The 20,306-nt window shown below is 37.1% G+C and overlaps 1 protein-coding gene across 1 annotated transcript; it reads right to left on the bottom strand.

Moving 5' to 3' along the window:
* Positions 1-400: 400 nt before the first annotated feature.
* Positions 401-8,022, bottom strand: LOC149146855 (protein DMR6-LIKE OXYGENASE 1-like). The gene is made up of 4 exons (XM_089441644.1): positions 7,768-8,022; positions 1,180-1,422; positions 773-1,096; positions 401-655 (listed from the first exon to the last, which is right to left on the bottom strand). The coding sequence occupies exons 1-4, from the start codon at positions 8,020-8,022 to the stop codon at positions 401-403; spliced, it is 1,077 nt and encodes a 358-aa protein (XP_089297770.1).
* Positions 8,023-20,306: the final 12,284 nt, after the last annotated feature.

The following is a 20,306-nucleotide window of genomic DNA, read 5'->3' as shown; positions in this document are numbered from 1 at the left end:
ACAACAACACCAGTATAAAGAACCATACCCTCAAAACAACACCACCACCAATATAAAGAACCATAGTATTACAAAGGAGCACAACAATAATCATAAACATATACTTATTTATCATCAATTTATGGATTGTTGTTTACAGTCAACCTGATAGATTACCCTAAATACAAAGTTAGGTAGACTAGCCTCCATGGGGGGATATGTGCTATTTATTTATCACTTATTATACTCCTAGAAGTATAAACGATATGTCAATTACAACAGCTTCAATAGTTTACTCCACGTGTTCTTTTTCACATGGAACGCTGCCTTACCTGCCACGCACGTCATGTATTAAAACTAAAATTAGATAATGTTGGTCAACGTCAGATAAAGAAAGTAGAGAGATGTTGTACAACCTTAGTCATGGGGCATTGTGGATCTTGAAATGATCCAATACAGTTTTCTTTATCAATCCCTGGCTCCAAAACACTCCAAGGAATTCGTCAAACGTATGTCCATGGTACTGAGCTGGATGCGCTTTATCAACCATGGATGGTGCAGGAGAAATAAACGCATCCACTGAAGGATTGTAAAACGTAGGAATTGACATACGTGCACTCGTCGCGTTTGTTACTTCTCGATGCTCAACACTCCTGAATCTCCCATTGCTGATCCCCTTTTTAATATATTCAAATCACAAAAAGGAACACACAAGTATCATGATGAAGTCTATCAGCAACTTTTACAAAGATTGAAAACTATGTTTTATGGGATTTGCGTAGTTTTTACAAACCTGCAACTGATCTCCCAAGTTGACAGCGAAGGCATTACGTATTGGTTCTACAGCAACCCACTTCCCATTTTTTAGAACTTGCAGGCCGCTCACATCGCCTTGCATCAAAATAGTGATGCCCCCAGCGTCTGAATGGCCTGGTATACCAAGGGTAAGATCTGGATTTGGGCATGGAGGATAATAATTTATAACCATCAATTGGTCGTGTTTTCCAAATTTTTTATCCAGGTAATTAGACTCCAGCTCTAGAGCTTCTGAGATGGCTGTCAGCAGCTTTAAGCATAGTGCTCTCATCTCCAAAGTGTGCTTGCCAGCGACCTCCCTCTGAAAAAGAAGAAGGCAAAAGCTAAATCATAACAAGTTACATGACATATCTGATGAGTTGTGTCTAAAAAATTGCTGTTTACCGACCTGTAGGCTGCAGGTTTTTGAGGCCAAGAACCGATGACTTCCTCTAAAGGATGACAAGGATGTCCAAGATAGTCCTTCCAGTCATGGACTTTCTCTTTGCTAACATTCATGCTGGTCGAGAGCCGAACGAGCTGCCTTGGGTTCTTTGAGTAAAGACATGCTCGATCTTCCACGGGCATTTCGAAGAATTCTTTGGCGATATCCATCATGCTTTTCATGACAGTCTGTGTTGCGAATTTCTGATAATTCCAAACAAAAAATGAACAGAGAATAATGATCTGTTTTTAACACAGAGGAACAAAAAATTGTTTTTGCTGAAGACAAACATCAGAGCCCTCTGCCTCTGCACTGCTGTGCATTACAAAAAAAAATACTCTGTCTCCTCAAAAAAAAAAATACACTGCTGTGTGTAAAAACCTTTTTTTTCATTCGCGTTGCCACGTATTACCCTTTTGCATTACATATTCAACAAAAAAACATTACATTCGTTTTTACTTGTGCTACTCCCGTGAATAAAAAAAAATAATAAAATTAAATTCTTTACCTACATTCAATAACCGTAGTAAGTGTAATGAATTTACATTAATTCCGATAGGAAAAACTCATCTACGAACTGGATACGGCTTTTCAATCAGCGTACTTCAATGTACATTGCAGTAAATAAAAAAAACATGCTGCCGCTACCATAACCGTTGATTTGCCCCCACATTCATCGCACGGTTGTCGGTCAAAATCGCACGGCCCTTTCTTACTGAACTTTACCTGTCGGGGAAAGTTGTATTTTCAAAATTGCTCAGACATGTGTCCGCTGATGGATGTGCTCGCTGCCCTCGGAGAAATACCAGCATTCGGTAAAAGGCGGTGTGGGGGAACTGGCGGTTTTCTGAAAAAAGAACGCTGCAGATGAAATTATCATTTCAACACTCCCCTTTAATTTCAACTGCTTGGTTATTAGTCATACCCAGACATTTCCTCAAAAACTCAAAACTTTTCTGCCCTAATGGTTTGGTCAGAATGTCTGCAACCTGCTCCTGAGTTCTGCAGTCTTGTAAAACAATTTCTCCATTGTTTACTAATTCCCTGATGTAATGAAACTTTGTGTCAATGTGTTTCATTCTCTTATGAAACGCAGAATTTTTGGATAATGCAATAGCTGAGCTATTGTCACAAAAAATCACAGTTCATTTTGCTTGCTCTTGGCATAAGCTCCTTAACATCCTTCTCATCCAAACTGCTTGACACACTACTGCTATAGCTGCCAGATATTCTGCTTCTACTATAGACAATGCTACAATAGGCTGTTTTTTAGAAGCCCATGAAATGGCTCCTGAACCCATGTGAAAAACATAACCGGATGTGCTTTTCCGATCATCTACACTTCCAGCCCAATCACTATCAATATATCCAATTAAATTTGAACATTCTAAAGCAGTATATAAAATGCCAAATCTTTTAGTACCTTTAACATACCTCAGAATCCTTTTTGCTACCTGCCAACGTGCTTCTTTTGGCCTCTCTATGAATCTAGAAATCAAACTAACAGCATACATTATATCGGACCTAGTTGCAGTCAAATACATGAGGCTGCCAACTATGCTCTTGTACAAACTAGGATCAAATTCCTTGCTGTTGTCCTCTTTGCTGAGTTTTAATCCCATCACTGTGGGATTGATTACTGCTTTGCTCTCCTGCATATTAAATCTTTCCAACACTTCATTAACATATTTCGCTTGTGAGATAAAAATCCCATTTCCATTTTGTTCTACTTCTATTCCTAAGAAGTATCTCAGCAAACCCATGTCAGTAATTTCAAATTCTTCTTTCATGACTGTTTTGAAATTTTCAATAAGGTAATCATCATTACCTGTGAAAATAATATCATCAACATATAACAGAACAATTAGTATTTTACCATCCTTTTCTTTGATGTAGAGGGTGGGTTCTCCCTCACACTTTTCAAATCCATTTTCCAGTAGATAGGAATCTATCCTACTGTACCACACTCTTGGTGCTTGCTTCAGCCCATAAAGAGATTTCTTCAATCTGCACACTTTGTGCTCTTGGCCTTTCTTTTCATAGCCTAGAGGTTGTTCAATGTAAACCTCTTCCATTAACACTCCATTTAGGAATGCTGACTTCACGTCCATTTGGTAAACTTTCCACTTGTTTTGTGCTGCTATGGACAACACTGCTCTCATGGTTTCCATTCTAGCAACCAGTGCGAAAGTTTCCTCATAGTCTCTCCCATACTGCTACTTATATCCTTTGACAACAAGTCTTGCCTTGTGTCTTTCTATTTTTCCTTCAGCATTACTCTTGGTCTTGTAGACCCATTTAACTCCAATGACTTCCTTTCCTTTTGGTAGTTCAACTAAATCCCATGTCTTGTTTCTTTCTATGGCATTGATCTCCTCATCCATAGCTTCTATCCATTTCCTATCCTTAATTACCTCTTCAAAATGAACATGGTCATCAACATGACAATATAAAGCAAACAAAGAGTTCATACCTTCATTTGCTGCCTTTTGTTCATAAATGTCACTTAAATTTCTGAACTTCTTACCTCTTTCGTTTGGTGTACAAGTGCTTGAAGAAGCACTTGAATTTCCTCCTTGTGGTGTGCTTGGAGAAGCACTTTCATTTCTCCTCAAGGGTGTCTCTTGCTGCCCTTGTGTTGGTGCTGCTGTTTGGGGATGTATTTCAGCCATCTCCTCATCAACTTCATCATGAGACAAAGAGTTTTTAACATTCACTGTTTTCTCTATGTTTCCATCCCAAGCTTCCTCCTCAATGAACTGAACATCTCTACTCACAATAAGCTTCTTGGTGGATGGGTTATACAACCTATAAGCTTTGGATTCCTCACTGTATCCAATGAAAATACATTTCTCCCCTTTGCTGTCCAACTTCTTCCTTAGTTGATCTGGAATGTGTGCATAAGTCACACATCCAAAAACTTTCATGTGGGTGATTCCTTGCTTTGTCCCACTCCATGCTTCTTCTGGCACTTTGTTCATGACTACTTTTGTAGGGCATCTATTCAAAATGTATGCTGCACAGTGTACAGTTTCAGCCCAATAATCATTTGGCAAATGCTTTGCCTTTAACATACTCCTCGCCATATCCATGATTGTCCTATTCTTCCTTTTGGCAACTCCATTTTGTTGTGGAGTGTACCTGGTGGTAAACTGCTTATGAATTCCATTTTCTCTACAAAAACGTAGAAATTCTTTGGAGATATACTCACCTCCTCTATCAGTCCTTAGAACTTTGATATGCAGCCCACTTTAGTTTTCTACAAGTGCTTTGAAATTGCAAAATCTTTCAAACACTTCACTTTTGTTCTTAAGGAAATAAACCCAAGTTTTTCTAGTAAAATCATCAATAAATGTTAGTATATAGTGGCTGCCTGCAAGTGATGGAGTTTGCATCGGTCCACATAAATCTGAGTGGACAATCTCTAAGGGTGCTTTTGCCCTTATGCTTTTTCCCAGATGGAAAACTTTCTCTGTGTTATTTCCCCAAGATACAACCTTCACAAAGGCTGTCTGGTTTCTCTATCAATGGTAATCCTCTCACCATTCCTTTTCTATTCAACAAGTTAAGACCTCAAAAGTTGATATGTCCAAATCTCAAGTGCCACAACCAATTTTCATCTTTTGGTTCGCTTTGGAAAGCCTCTTGTGTCACTGCTTCTATTTCTTCTCCATTTTTAAAATCTGCTTTCATTTTGAGAGGGAACATCCTGTTCCTTGTCATCTTCACTTCAACAATACATTTTTTGCTAGGTGTTTTATCTATGATGGTGCATGCATCATCCACAAAGAAAACGTTGTACCCCTTTTGAATAAGCTGTCCAATACTTATAAGGTTACATTTCATTCCAGGAACATAATAAACATCTGCTATGGTTTTCTTTTCACCTTTCTTTGTTAAGACATTTACTTCTCCTTTTCCCATAACAGAAACTTTATTATCAGTCCCTAGTGTGACTTGTGACTTCACACTCTGATCTAACATAGAAAACAGGGCTATGTTTCCTGTCATATGGTTACTGCAACCGGAGTCTAGGAACCATACATCTTCACTCTTTGCTTCAGTCATATTATAGGCTAAAAACAAATTATCTTGGCTGATATTTTCTCTAGTGAAATTTGCACTAGTTCTATTACTCATATCATGCTGCTTCTTCCTACATTCATTTGCATAATGCCCATATTTTTTACAATAATGACATTGGACATTGGCTTTATCATACCTTTGTCCTTGAGCATGATGTTGTCCACTTTGTTGGCTACTGCCTTGGCCTTGGTTCTGATTTGGATTGCTGCCTCTTCCTTGAGCATTTGCTGGACTGTTTCTTCCACCTCTGTTTTGGCTTCTGTCTCTTCCTCTCTTGTTTCCTCTGCCTTGACCTCTTCCTCTTCCAAAGAACATCTGGGTCTTAAAGGCATGTTCTAGAGATGAGTTTTCATTTCTACTCAATCTCTGCTCATGTGTTATCAGTGACACATGTAGTTCATCAACTGATAAGTTTGTGAGATCCTTTGTCTCTTCTATGGTGGTGACAACCACATCGAACCTTGAGGGTAGGATCCTCAATAGTTTCTCCATAATCCTCCTTTCTTCTATAATCTCTCCATGAGACCTTATCTGTGTGACCAGACCAATCACATGTGTGAAGAATGAATCAATATTATCTGACTCCTTCATGCAGAGAGTCTCAAAATCTCTCCTCAGCAACTGTAGTTTTGCTGTCTTCACTTTCTCCATGCCTTGATAGGCTATCTTGAGAGTTTCCCATGCTTCTTTGGATCTCTTGGTTGCTGCTATCCTTGGAAACACACTCTCATGCACTGCTTGATACAAAAAGTAGAGGGCTTTAGAATCCTTCTTCTTATTGCTCTTCAATAGATCTTTCTCTACTTGAGTTAAATTATTAAACTCATTTTCATCTGTTGGTTCTTCAAAACCATCCTCAACAAATTCCCATAAGTCTTGGGAAGCAAGCAAGGCTCTCATAGTTATTGCCCAATAGTCATAGTTTTTTCCATTAAATTGTGGGAGCTGAGTATTACAGATACCCATGCTAGTGCTGGCTCCAGCCATTCTTGCACTCTTAACTATGCTTCAAAATACTTGACTGTGTATTTAAAATAGCTGACTGTCCTCAACAGTAACACAAAAACTAACTTGAGAAATACTTTGGATTCTTTCTTGACTGAGTCTTCACTTTGCTGGAGAAGCTGCTACAGCAAGAAATCCTTCCTTCAGCTTCTTTGACACCTTCAAAGAGCCTGGACAAGCTCTGATACCATGTTGGGAATTTCTGATAATTCCAAACAAAAAATGAACAGAGAATAATGCTCTGTTTCTAACACAGAGGAACAAAAAATTGTTTTTGTTGAAGACAAAGTTTCAACAACACACACAAAAGGAAACTTGTATTCATTAATAATATTGTTGTTACAAAATTCTTCCTCTAATAGATGGATTCTTCTAAATAAAACCCAAAAAAAAACTTTCGACCAACAAGTGAAACCCAAATCCTCTGAGCTCACAGAAGCGGTAGATCAAAAACAAACATCAGAGCCCTCTGCCTCTGCATTGCTGTGCATTACAAAAAAAAATACTCTGTCTCCTCCAAAAAAAAAATTACACTGCTGTGTATAAAAACCTTTTTTTCATTCGCGCTGCCGCGTATTACCCTTTTGCATTACATATTCAACAAAAAAAACATTACAATTGTTTTTACTTGTGCTACTCCCGTGAATAAAAAAAAATAATTAAATTAAATTCTTTACCTGCATTCAATAACCGTAGTAAGTGTAATGAATTTACATTAATTCCGTCAGAAAAAACTCATCTGCGAACTGGATACGGTTTTTCAATCAGCGTACTTCAATGTACATTGCAGTAAATAAAAAAAAAAAACATGCTGCTGCTACCATAACTGTTGATCTGCCCCACATTCATTACACGGTTGTCGGTCAAAATCGCACGGCCCTTTCTTACTGAACTTTACCTGCCGGAGAAAGTTGTATTTTCAAAACTACTCAGAAACATGTCCGCTGATGGATGTGCTCGCTGCCCTCGGAGAAATACCAGCATTCGGTAAAAGGCGGTGTGGGGGAACTGGCGGTTTTCTTAAAAAAGAACGCTGCAGTTGAAATTATCATTCCAACATCTGGCATGCCATGGTTCACTCTCTTTTCTTCACCGTATCAACCATATTGTGGTCAACAAAATATACAGTCACTCAAATATTCAACTTCATGCTCACTCGGTATATTAATTCCAGTATATGACTAACTATTAAAGAAATTCCAATATATAGTCAGCGATTTCTGGTTCATAGATCTAGTATTTTATGGAACAATTTAATTAGTGGATAGTTGAATTTGAAACAAGAATTTGGTAACTTTTAAAACCATCCAGCTTTTCAAAATAATTCCAAACCATTAACCAATAAAAAGTAAATTTGTGTTTCACTCACTCCATTTATTTTTATCGGTGTTCCAAAAACAGGAAACATTAAAGAAAAGTCATGAGGATGAAAAACTGTTAGGGTTTGACATATATACCTGGAAAAATCCATCCTCCTCACAGGCACTGCTGATTTGTTGGAGTACCTTTGTTCTGTTAGGGCCATCTAGATCTTTGAGATCCACCACCCGAATGCTGTCAGAATAACAGACCTCAGACATGCAAGGGCGTTCGTTGGGAGGCAGGATAAACTTCTCCTGGACTTGAAGATTGTTAACTCCATTCGACATTAGCTTCTCAATAATTCCACTCAGACCATCATGATTCTGCTCAACTGGAATTGCAGATGCCATCGTTCTTTCTTTTCTTTGCGTATTGAGGCTCAACACACTTTTCACTGGAATAAGTTTCCCAACGCAATATATAGAAAATTTCTTTGGTTGATGCTTGAATTGGTCAACTATATTGTCGTTGTCCACAATAAATAGCTCAATATTTTATGACTTTTTCATCTTCTGTCAAACACACGAGATGCCTTAAATTCAAAACCCCAACCTTCCTTTTTTTCAGTAAGAAAAAAAAGCTCTATTATATTCATAGATATTCGGAGTATACATCATATGGCAGATAGTACGAGATATCCCAAATAGGTCATGAAGAGAGATCATGAGAAAAAACTATAAGATCCCAAAAACATACAAGACAGAGGGATGATATAGATCCATATCAGATCAGAATATGACAAAATACTGTCTCTGGACATATCAAAATAATATAACGATCTGCTGAATAATAGCATCTGAAATAGATGAAGATGATAGAACATGATGAAACACAGAGGAAATATAGAATATAACAGGTTCATGCTGCGTACCATATATGAGGATCAAAAATATTGAAGAAGCAGGTTTATACAACGTACCAGATATGAGAAGAGAGTTACTTATGCTATGTACCGGGGAGGCAGAATTCCTGAATGTTGTGCTGAATTTCTCCAACAGTGATGTGTTGGAAGGAACTAATTCCAACTACACACAGCCAGAATTCAACAGAAGCTTTAAATGCTGGATCTAGAATTCAGCAGATGTATTAAATGTAGTTTCTAGAGATCGTTGACAAAATGGGCAAGCTTCCTGAAGAAGCCACCGCCCCATTAGACTCTAGAAAGTTCTCTGTGATGTATAAAAACCTGTTCAGCGGATGAATGAAGACAAGTTGCAAGTTCCAAGTTTCTGTGTTTATGTGTGAGCTGTATAATCTCTGATATGGTATCAAAGCTGAGGGTTTGAGCTCTGTGTGTAATGCATTTGTATTTCGGGGTTGCCAAATTGCCCATCGTTGCGTCAGCGCAGCTTGTTGTGAGTGCTGAGTGCCGCTGCCGCTGGGGAGTGCTGAGTGCCACTGAGTCCTATGAGTGCTGCTGGAGATGCCGAGAGCTCTGAGTGCCGCTAGGGTGCTACTGAGTGCCGCTGGGAGGAGTGTCGTTGTTTGAGTGCTGCAGGAGTGTGAGTGTTGCGTGAGGGGAGCCAGAGTCTGCATGTTTTCTGCGAAGGTTTCAGCTTAGTTTCACATCTCAAGGCTGGTCTGCGCTTGGAGGAGAAGATTGACTGTGTGTTGTGTTCTGAGTTTGAGGGTTTCCGCTGTATCTACTGTGTGAGGAAGAGCGAGCGTTGTGGAAGTGCCACCGTATGAGGATCTAGTGTGGCTTAAAGAACTGTTGTGCGTGTGCCACCATGTGAGGAGCCAGTGTGGCTTGAAGCGTTGTATGAGGAGGGCGCCGATTTGCCAGCCCATTTGAGCCATTGTGTGAAGTTGTGTAGAGGAGCAGTGGCGTGGAGGAGCCACCTTGAGAATCAGCCAGCAAATGCTGTAAGGAGAAGCGGACTGTAGAATCCGTAGCTTGAGAAAAAGAGGTGACCTATGAGGTCACAGAGCAGGTGTGAGGATGAGTTGTGAAGAGCTGTGAGACAGCTCAGTGAGTGCTGTGAGTTGGAGCTGTGTGCTCTGAGTTGGAGTTAACAGTCAGAGCTCGGTGGTGTAAGCTGGAGCGCTGTTGAAAGAGCCAAGTGAGCTGTGAGAAGATCTGAGCTCAGGTGAGCTATGTTTGGCCAGGGTTGTGAGGGCTCTGTGGTGTGAAACGCAGGTAGAGTCTGCCCGTGGTGTGTAGATTGGTGCAGCCAATCAAGCCGCAGTGTGGAGTGCGTAGTGTGCTGTGATTAACTGGTTAGAGGAGCCGTTGAGCTGCTGCGTTGAGCGCTGTCTAGAAGTGTTGATGTCGTGTTTGTGTTGGTTGTTAGAGCGCTGAGGTGAGTGCCAAGAGGAGGCGCTGTTAAAAGGAGCATGTGATTGTTGTGTGACTGAGTGCTAAGTAACGTTGTTGTGCTGCCATTAAGTAAAAGTGCAACACTGTCAAGGAAGATTGCAGCCCGTGGAAAGTATTTGTAGAGTGGAAGCCGCAGAAATCCATTCGAGCGTGAAGGAGCCTCGAAGCCGAGGAATTTCAAGGAAGAGTGCCGAGGAGAGCCAAGGATTTCTGTTGTGTGTTTCGGCAAGTGAGGTGGAGGAGAGCGTGGAATTTCTTTGTGAGCAATCAGACCGAGAGAAAGAGATCGCTGCGAGAGGTGCAGCATGGTGCTTTGAGTGTGGATTCTGTTTTGAGCAATGTTGCTCTTACCGACTTGGTGAAGTCTGTTGCTAAGTCTGTTATGTGAAGATTAGTGAGGCTGTTTGTGCCTGTTGTGGATCACAACGTCTTTAGTTGTGTTAAAAGAAGAGTGATGGGTCAACAGAGGAGACGGTCTTGAAGAAAATTTAAACAGGTAAGGAGAAAGAATGAAATGGCAATAGTTGCAGAAGAATATGAAATGCTTCAACCCAAAGTAGATCTGAATCAGATAGAAGAATTTGAAGACACTGATGCAATACTGAAACGATTAATGCCAGTTCTGCCAATTTTCTCAGGTAAAAATTTCAAACTTTGGGCAATAAAAATGGAGGGATTGTTTGGTTCAGTTAATTTATGGCAATTTGTTCAAGGAATTTCCATAAATGCCAATGATAAAAGTAGAGGTGCAATAGCATTGTTTCTCATCATATCAGCTTTAGATGAAAATATTTTGTCTAGTATTTTGTATGAATTTGGTGAAATATGTGATGCAAAAATATTTTGGGATATTCTTGAAATGAAATACAGTATGGAGGGTACTGAGAAAGCTGAAGTTGATGAAGGTGTTGTTGCTAAAGGTGATTGTGTTGAAAGCATCATAGCTGGGATTAAGGCTGAAAGCATGTCTTTAGCTGACAATAGAGTAGTATGTGATATTAAGGAAACACCCTGTGATGCAGAGATTTATGAAGTCAAATTTGATGACAATTATGTATCCCATGATGAGTGGTTAAATATGATGCATGAAAAGCATCTTATTGATGAGTTGTTGTTTGGTGAGAAGAGTTGCCTACCTCCATACACAAATCAAATGCAGGACAACATGTTTGCAGCAACAGAATTGAGGAAAGAGGACATGAATCAATCAACTATGTCAGCAAAGAAAAATGAAGGAAGCAAAGCTCTTTCCAAAGAGCACGATGACAAAAATCAATATGGTTCTGTTTATGAATCTAACATTGTTTTTGAGTGTGCAGATATTGACAATCAGGAAGAAGCAACAAAACTTGAAGAAATTGCAAGCATTAAGGACAAGTATAAGTCCCAAGAACTTGAATTAGATTACCTTGTTCGGGGTCTTGCATTGCATCCCAATCCGGAAAAAGTTGTTGATGTTAAGTACATAAGCAAGGAGCAGAGGAATTCTTTTAGGAAAGCCAGAAAGGTGAAGATGAAACTGCACCAGCAAATGAACAAGCATGGACCCTTTCACAAGAAGGCAAAAATGAAATGTTTTGTAAGCCTAGCTGAGACTTAGACCAACAGGCAAGTTAAAGTTTAGGTCGTCGTGATTAAGAGTATAGTATCTTGTTTATTGTGATATAGTATATTTGTTATATAGTTGGAATTAAGGGGGAGTGTTGGAAGGAACTAATTCCAACTACACACAGCCAGAATTCAACAGAAGCTTTAAATGCTGGATCTAGAATTCAGCAGATGTATTAAATGTAGTTTCTAGAGATCATTGACAAAATGGGCAAGCTTCCTGAAGAAGCCACCGCCCCATCAGACTCCAGAAAGTTCTCTGTGATGTATAAAAACCTGTTCAGCGGATGAATGAAGACAAGTTGCAAGTTGCAAGTTTCTGTGTTTATGTGTGAGCTGTATAATCTCTGATATGATGGAAACCTGCCAAAATTCGTTTGGAGAGGAAAGACCTTCTTTAGACAGTGCCTTCCTTGGCCAAAACATGAAGTCGCGAAATTGTATTAAAATTTGAAAGTCTAGCCATGTGATTAAACGACCGAAATCCATGCGAAGATGATGTTTCCTCACTTATTTATTGAATGATTCTGTTTGAATTTTAAATTTATTATTGAAGATGATGTTTCTCACTTGTTTATTGAATGATGCTGTTTGAATTTTAAATTTATTATTGAAGATGATGTTTCCTCACTTATTTATTGAATGATTCTATTTGAATTTTAAATTTATTTTTGAAGATGATGTTTCTCACTTTTTTATTGAATGATGCTGTTTGAATTTTAAATTTATTATTGAAGATTATGTTTCCTCACTTATTTATTGAAGAAGATGCTTTTGTCATTTATTTAGTGAATAAAATAGATAACCATTAATATTTTTCAGAATTTTATTTTATTTTTAATAATTATGAAAAATAATTTATCAAAATAGAGGACAAAAGTCAATGGTGTTTTGTGCTTTATATAATTATTAAAATATATTAAAGTGAAATATTGTTAATATTAAAATTATTTTGTATTTTGTGTTTTATATAATTACTAAAATATATTAAAGTGAAATATTGTTAATATTAAAATTATTTTGTATTATAAAATTTAACTATTTTCTAATTTGAATTTTAAAATAACTTGACTCTAATAAATTATATAAATTATAAATATTAATAGTTTCTAATTTGAATTTTAAAATAACTTGACCCTAATAAATTAAATAAATTATATAAATTATAAATATTAGTATTTAATTTTGTATTAATTTATTAGAAGTAAAATAATCGCTGAATGGATAGATTGTTAACCTGCTTTTAGTTAAAGAATTTTAAGTTAGACATAATCGTTATTTCCATTTTCAACCATAGCCAGCTTGTAAATTTTTCATGTCAGTGTTTTGTTTTTTCCTCCTCTACGTTGGGAAATAGTTCTGGGTGGTTTGTCTTTGTACCCTCCCTTTGAGTTTAAATTATTTCCCTTTGTCTCGTGAATTTCCTTTGACCTTCCTTTGGCTCTCCTTTCTCTATTAGTATTTTATCTCTGTTGTTCATTCTACTTGTGCACCCCTAGTTTCTCCCCTATCTCTTCACTCGGCCTTTTCACTAGCATCAACCTCTTCCTCTCTCTTTTATGTATTCCACTTCTCTTTTCACCCTCTGTGCGTCTCATGTCATGGATACACATTGTCTCTCCACCACTTAGCTCGGAGGTAGGAGACGTCATCCTAGCCCCACTGCTGCCACCAATGCATCCCCCTCCTCTGTCAATCAAACGTATGCTCAAGTTGCGGCTCACATGTCATGCTCAAACACCATGATATCATCCCTAAAAGAGTCCACAGAGTGATTTTCTAATGTTGAAGTGTTAGAAAAACATGAAGATTAATTCTTGATAAGCATGTTGATCAGGATACCAAGGACTGGATTCAGGATGTGGGAAACTATTTCATAAATCAATTTTCTTTTTAAATGAAAATTATTAATCTATATTGGCATATTAAAATTCTCATAAATATGGTTTTCATGGATAGAGAAGAGACTAGGCATAATTTGAGTGGAAATTGGTGGCTATACACTTTCTCCATAAAAAAATTATTAGTACAATTAATTTTTATTGTATATAACTATTTATTAGTTTTTACAATAGTGATTTATGGTATTCACACATTGTTTTTGTAACCTATAGTATTGGACATATGACGGAAGTGCATGACTCTAGGTGAAAGACACCATAAATAATATGAATATAGGCCTTCACTTTTGTAAAAGAATGATTTTTTTTATCTACGATATAGTCTGATGATTTTTTTACCAATGATTTGAGTGGAAATTGTTGGCTATCCACCTTTTCCATCAAATCACCATGGTCAATAATTATTTTCTATTGTTGGTGGTTACCAAAACCATGGGCTTGGAAACAATCAATAGTAGAAAACAATTATTTTCTACTATATTTCATGTGACATCCATATTGTATGTGATTTATTTTCTAATGGAGAAAAGTACATGCATTAAAAACAACTCAATATTTCATGTGACATTCTTTTTTTGTTAAAATTTCCTCTATTTCTAACTTGAATTACAATTATAATTTGAAATAAAGCTTCGAGTAACTCTCAATTTACCAATTGTGCATGGAAATAATAAGAAACATTCACAATATAATATGAAGAACAAATGGGTACCTACTTCATATGCATTTAAAAACGCTTCTACTACTTAATGTGAATCACAAGTGTAATCTTAGTTAGATCTCCAATATATCTTAAACCATATTTTCATTTTATTTTTTAGAACTATTAAATGTTATTATGTGCTATCTCGTTTTATGGTTATCATTGTAATAAAACTATTCATTTTGCTGTAGAATTAGTACTAACATGTACTATTGATATTTTTTCCAGAACGCTACATGTAATGACCATGAAGATGATGATACAGACTATGTTTAGATTACATCATATATCAGAGACAATGATGATGAGGATGGCAATGGCATTGGTGATGAATATGTGGATGATATTATTAGGATGGTCAGGATGATGATCATGGAAATGATAATGGGGATGATCTTGACTATGATTTTCATGATGCTAGCTAGCCATGCGTTATTTTTTATATTTAGTTGGGATTCCTTAATATGGTAATCATACATTTGAATTTTAGTTGATTCGAATAATGATGATGATACTATCGGTACTGTCTTGTTACCTTATGAATATGTTGAAAATTGTTTACATTTTTTTATGAAGAATTATTGTGTATGATGAGATTCCTATTTTTTTTATGCATGTTGTGAATTTACCTTAGAATAATGATATCTATGTAACATTTTTATTTGGTAATCATACATTGTCTTTTAGTTCATTTGATTAAATATGATGATGATATTATCATTTTTATCTTGTTTTTTTATGTATATATTGAAAATTATCAACATTATTTTGATGGAGAATTATTATGTATGATGATATTACTATTTTTGGATGTAATGTTCTGAATTTACCTTTGAATAATGATATCTACGATAAGTTTTGATATAGTAGACATATATGTATATTGAAAATTTTCAATGACTTTTTGATGGAGAATTGTTATATATGAGGATACTACTATCCTTTTGATGAATGTTGTCAATTACCCTAAATTTGTTTAGAAATATTAAGTTATCAATTTGAATTGGATATCTTCTTAAATGTGTTATACATGAAGATACCTTCTCATCATCTTGGCAGAGAATACTATGTTGTTGGTTGAAATACACCTTTCTCCTAGACTATATATTAGACTATAATACAAGCTATGTACCATGAGGACCACATTATCTTAATCTACAACAAGTTTCCCCCTTCATCTAACTTTTGTTACCAAAATTCTCTCTTAGTCATGAGGAAAAAACTCGAGTTAACTAGAATTTGACACTCTTGTTCACTTTATGTAGAAAATCCGGTAGATTCACAAGCTCATGCAATGTACTAAAGAAAAAAACAATAATCTACTTCTACTCTTTACAGCGGAATCCCATAAACATTGAGAAAACAATAAGCAATAGAGGATTCAAGAGAATCAAAGGCACATAACACAATAAATATCCAGGGAAAGCCACAACTCAAAACCCCACTATCTGTTTTGTATTAATCCGGAAAATCAAGATGAAATTGCAATGCTTGTTCTCTCAAGAACAATCCCAGCACTCAGCAAATTCAATCTCCAACTCATAAGAAAGCTCAAGGCCAAATATTAGCCTCTTCACAAGCTCTCCAACTCTTTATTCCAATGTGTAATTCCTAGGAAGAATAGCTTTTATTTAAAGGGAAATAAAGCCTCTAAAAATAGCGTAATCCCTCAAGGATCAGTTCCTGAATGCATGCACTATCAGTGCAACTCACAAAAATCTAAAATAAATAGTACATTGTCCCTGCACTTTAGTCTCAATTGGGTCTTTCTCATAATCGACATGCATGAGTTTCTGATGAGTAAATATTCAATTAAATAGAGTAGCACTGGTGGAGTTCATTAGTGTCACCACTGACTGTTAAGTCACTATTAGTTCTCTCAATCAATTTGAGAACTAATTTACCTGAACTAACTCATGAAACTGAGTCTTCTATTTTACAACCTACAATTAACTCACACTGGACTCTTACAATGTAGGGAGAACATATAAATGAATTCAAAATTACTTCCAACTTGAATTTCCTAAGTTAGGTAAGTTTAACAAACTTAATTTAACTATTTTAAGTTGCTATGAGAATAGAATTTGAATTTAATTCACAGTTTAATTCAAGGACAAATTAAAATAGAATTTATTATTGCCATTTCTCAACACTCCCTCTCAACAAGAAAGGGATTATCAACTACCCCAATCCTGTCTCTGTGAAACTCGAATTTACATCTTGACAATGCCTTTGTCAAGATGTTAGAATCTTGCTCCTCCATGGGAATGTAATCTAACAACATGATCCACCTCAATACACAATCTCTGATATGATGATACTGGATATCAATATGCTTGGACCAATCATGAAAGAATGGATTTTCAAAGAGTTTGATACAACTCTGATTATCACAATAAATCAATGTCAGATCGGACCATCTGCTGACCAAACAAACCAACTAGGATCTTCCTCATCTAGATAGCCTCACATGTTGTTAGACAACATTTTTTCACTATCCCTATGCTCCCAGTTCCTCGTTCCTCGAAGACCTCTACAGTGACCCTCATATGTTTCCCTGCCATGAAGAGCGTGTCCCTACATCCCTCTTCATCTGCAGAACATTTCCCTCTTACATCGATTCCTAAGAATATTCCTTCAAGCTCAGTTTTCAAGACCAACGCTTAGTTCCCTCCCTGCACTGATTTGCAGAGTTTAAAACTAAGACTAGCATAGAACGGTGCAAGTGAGCCATTCATCACCTGCACCGACCCTCTTTTGGAAAGTTTTTAAAAATGGAGTCAAAGCTTCCAGGTCTAGAAGCTTCGTGAACGGAAGTTTGGTAAATGGTTGGGCTGGATAGAGCCGAGAGAGACTGTTTGGGCTCCTTTCCCCTATTAATATGGAACAAACCAAAAGGGATAAGGCCTTTCCCACCATAAGAGGATCCATTTCCCCTCTATCAAAGCTATATAAACTCCTCATTTGACAACCTTAGCTAGCTAGTGAAAGGGCTGGAATTATCTGCAAATTTTGATAGCCATCTTGAGAACCTCAACCTTCTATTTTGTGTGTGAAGGGAGAATAATCTTATAGTGTTTGGTTTGGAGCAAAGGAAAAGAGGCATTGAACTTCCATTGTTTTGAGGGTGAATCATGAGATGCTTATAGTGTTGTTGGAACTTGAACATGCCAAAGGGAACCTACAACGTCAAGGCTCTGGTTGTATTTCTCTTTGAAGTTTATATTAATACAACTAATGGTTTATTTCCTATATCATGTGTATTATTACATTTGATAGCTTAAAATTCCTTGACATTTTAAGTAGATTGAATTCAATTTTATGCTATCACATTTGTTGTTGTTTCTTACATGTTTGTTTCAGGTATTTGAAGAAAAGGAATGAAAGGAAGCTGGAGCAAGGAAGAAAGATCAACATCAAGTGGATTAGCGCTATAAGAGGTAGGCCCTCTTATTCGATTCTAATCTAAGGAAATTTACATTAGATTGTCTTGTTTGCGGCTAGACCCACTCTTGGGCTAGAGGGATCGTCTCTGTCCACAGAAAGGATACTCCTACTCCACAAATTGGCAACTCCGCTAGGGATCCATCTCTCTCTTTGGATTGTTTGAATTTCATGATTTGTGTTGACTTTTGTCGTATCACTCTTTCTTTTTGGTTTTCTATGCTTTACACTGTTTGCTGCCTAGATTCTTGAATTTAGAGTGACAAGTCTAGTTTTGATTTCTGAAAACTTTTATTTTTTCTTTGAATCCCTCGATCAGCACTGTTTATTTTCTGGTAGTCGCGCCGACCAGCACTATTTACCCTTGAACAGTTGCGTCATAGCCCCTTGTGGCACTTTATTTCAGTTAGGCATTCACGCCAATGCCTGTAGGTTAAAATTAGGGTTTCTCCTCAATCATTGCCAATGTGTCTTTTCCTCATAAGTTCTATTTCTTGGCTTGTTTACCTATATTCTCCTTGGCTAGAAAACTTCCTTAGCTTGATTTGTTTGCTTGATTGGTTTGAGTTTGCCTTACTTGATTTTTTGAGATTTTGGATGGTTTGTGTCCCTAGGGCATCTAGGTCATTGTCCATTCAACCATTTGTTTGCTCATCAAGTCAAGTTGTTGGTTAGCTACCCCATGCATTTCATGTTTTAGTCCTCGTATTGCTTTGTTTTCAATTGAAAAAGTGAAAAAGTTTCGTTTTCTCTTCTCTTGATTGAACGTCTCTTTTTGAGCATAGATTACATTGCTCGTTTTGTTTCGATTGAGTCTTTGCATGCTTGGTTTGAGAGGAGCTCTTATTATCTTGCTTGGTATATGATTGATGTTGGTTGTTTGAAAAAATTTCATTGAAATGTCTATGTGAAAGATTAATTTTATCATTCCATTGAAAAAATACATCATTCTAGTTTGTTAAATTGATATGTTGCATTAAGTAGCATCATTGAAAGCTGGAACTACATCATCATGAGCATTTAAAATGAAAGGATCTTCTTTTACTGTTGAAAGGACTAGTTGAAGTGCATTTGATAGGAAGGATAGGAAGTGGAAATAATTTTCATTATTTTGTTTTGAAAAGCAAAGTAGTGAAGAGTCATCTTACTCTCAGTTTCTTGTTTGTTGCATTGATTGTTTTCTCTACTCTCAATTAGTGTAAACATTCATCGATTTGAAAGGGTTTTGTCTCATATAGTTGCATATAGGACTTTTTCAAGTGACATCGATAGGGCCTAAAAACTGAGACTTAATTTCAATATAAACCTTTAAAATGTATTCAATTAACCTAAGGTGCATTTGAAACTTAACACTCACATTTAGAGGCCTAGGCTAGAGACATGTTACGACGTCTTTAAACTTAGAAGCTGTTGTTCGTTTCGGCACTAGAAAGCACTAGTACGGACTTGTGCTCCCTGTACCGTCGTGTATATATAGGGAGACCCCACTAGGTTTGCAATTCTTTATCCATAGGAAGTCGAGTCTGTCACCTTGTAAACATGATACACGGAACAAAGCATTCAAGGAGATTTCCTGCCCATACTTCTTGGTTCGTTGGGAGGTATTCTGCAGTTCACGATTACTTGGTAATCTTTTTTCCTACATTATCTTGAGCAGTCATTTTGTTCTTTTTGACTCTTTAAATTTTAAAGATCATCGAGCAGTTGTCCTTTCGAGCTTGTTCAAACCAAAAGTGACTAGAGTCATCTTTGCCTTTTTCTCGACTCTTAAAACATGAAAAGGCATCAGTCTATTTCAGCATCTTAATTTTTTTCCCATGATCACATCACATTCCTGATAGTCTTATTTTGGACCACATCGTGAGTATACCTTCAATATATTTTAAAGAAGCCCTGAAATTAATCTCTATTCTCTTGTTGTTTGAGACAAAGTCATCATGGCAGAACCATCAGGTTCACCTTGTTCCTCTTCTACTCCTCCATCTGAAAGATCCTATGAGGATTCTCTCCCTAAACTCTCGCAGTCACTTGAGGATCAAAGTGTTGAACTTGGAATTGTTTTGAGAATTAAATCTTTGTCATCTTGTCCTCTTCCATCAGATAATTGGTCACCTTACAAATCTGGCCCGGAATCTCTGGATAATCCTATCCAGACTCTCGAGAGTCCGTTGACTCCTGAAGGTTAGCAAGGGTTGGTTGTTTGCCCTCCCAATCATTTTTTTGATCCTGTTGTGATATCACCACAATGTTCGTACAGCCTATACGATCTACCTGGTGTTCTGTTCGAATTATCTCCTCGAACATCTTTGGTTGCTCATCGTCGTTTGTTTCCACCCATGAAATTAGAAGGCAAGATTCCAGTCTCTTCTCTGGGTCACTCGGATGTTTCTACTACACACACTCCTCACGTATTTGATGAGCAGGGATATTAATTCCCTCCAAAAGGTTTCTCTTATACGGGAAGCATTCTGACTAGCGTCTACCTTAAGTATAACGAGCCTTTATTTCCTCATGGTTATACCTCTCTAACTCAGTTGGTTTAGGGCACTCTCAGTGCCTCGTCATTATATCACAACCCTATCTGGTCTTTCGACGCAATGCCTACCTCAGGTTCATTCGTTGAAAACCCAACCTCTCGACCGATTGTGCAAACTGCAG

The sequence above is a fragment of the Pinus tabuliformis genome, chromosome 9, assembly GCF_031772625.1.
Source record: "Pinus tabuliformis cultivar Carrire ecotype Pingquan chromosome 9, CPIR1, whole genome shotgun sequence".
Taxonomy (NCBI): Eukaryota; Viridiplantae; Streptophyta; class Pinopsida; order Pinales; family Pinaceae; genus Pinus; species Pinus tabuliformis.
The sequence above is the reverse complement of the archived record's forward strand: the minus strand, read 5'-3'. Positions and strand labels throughout refer to the sequence as shown.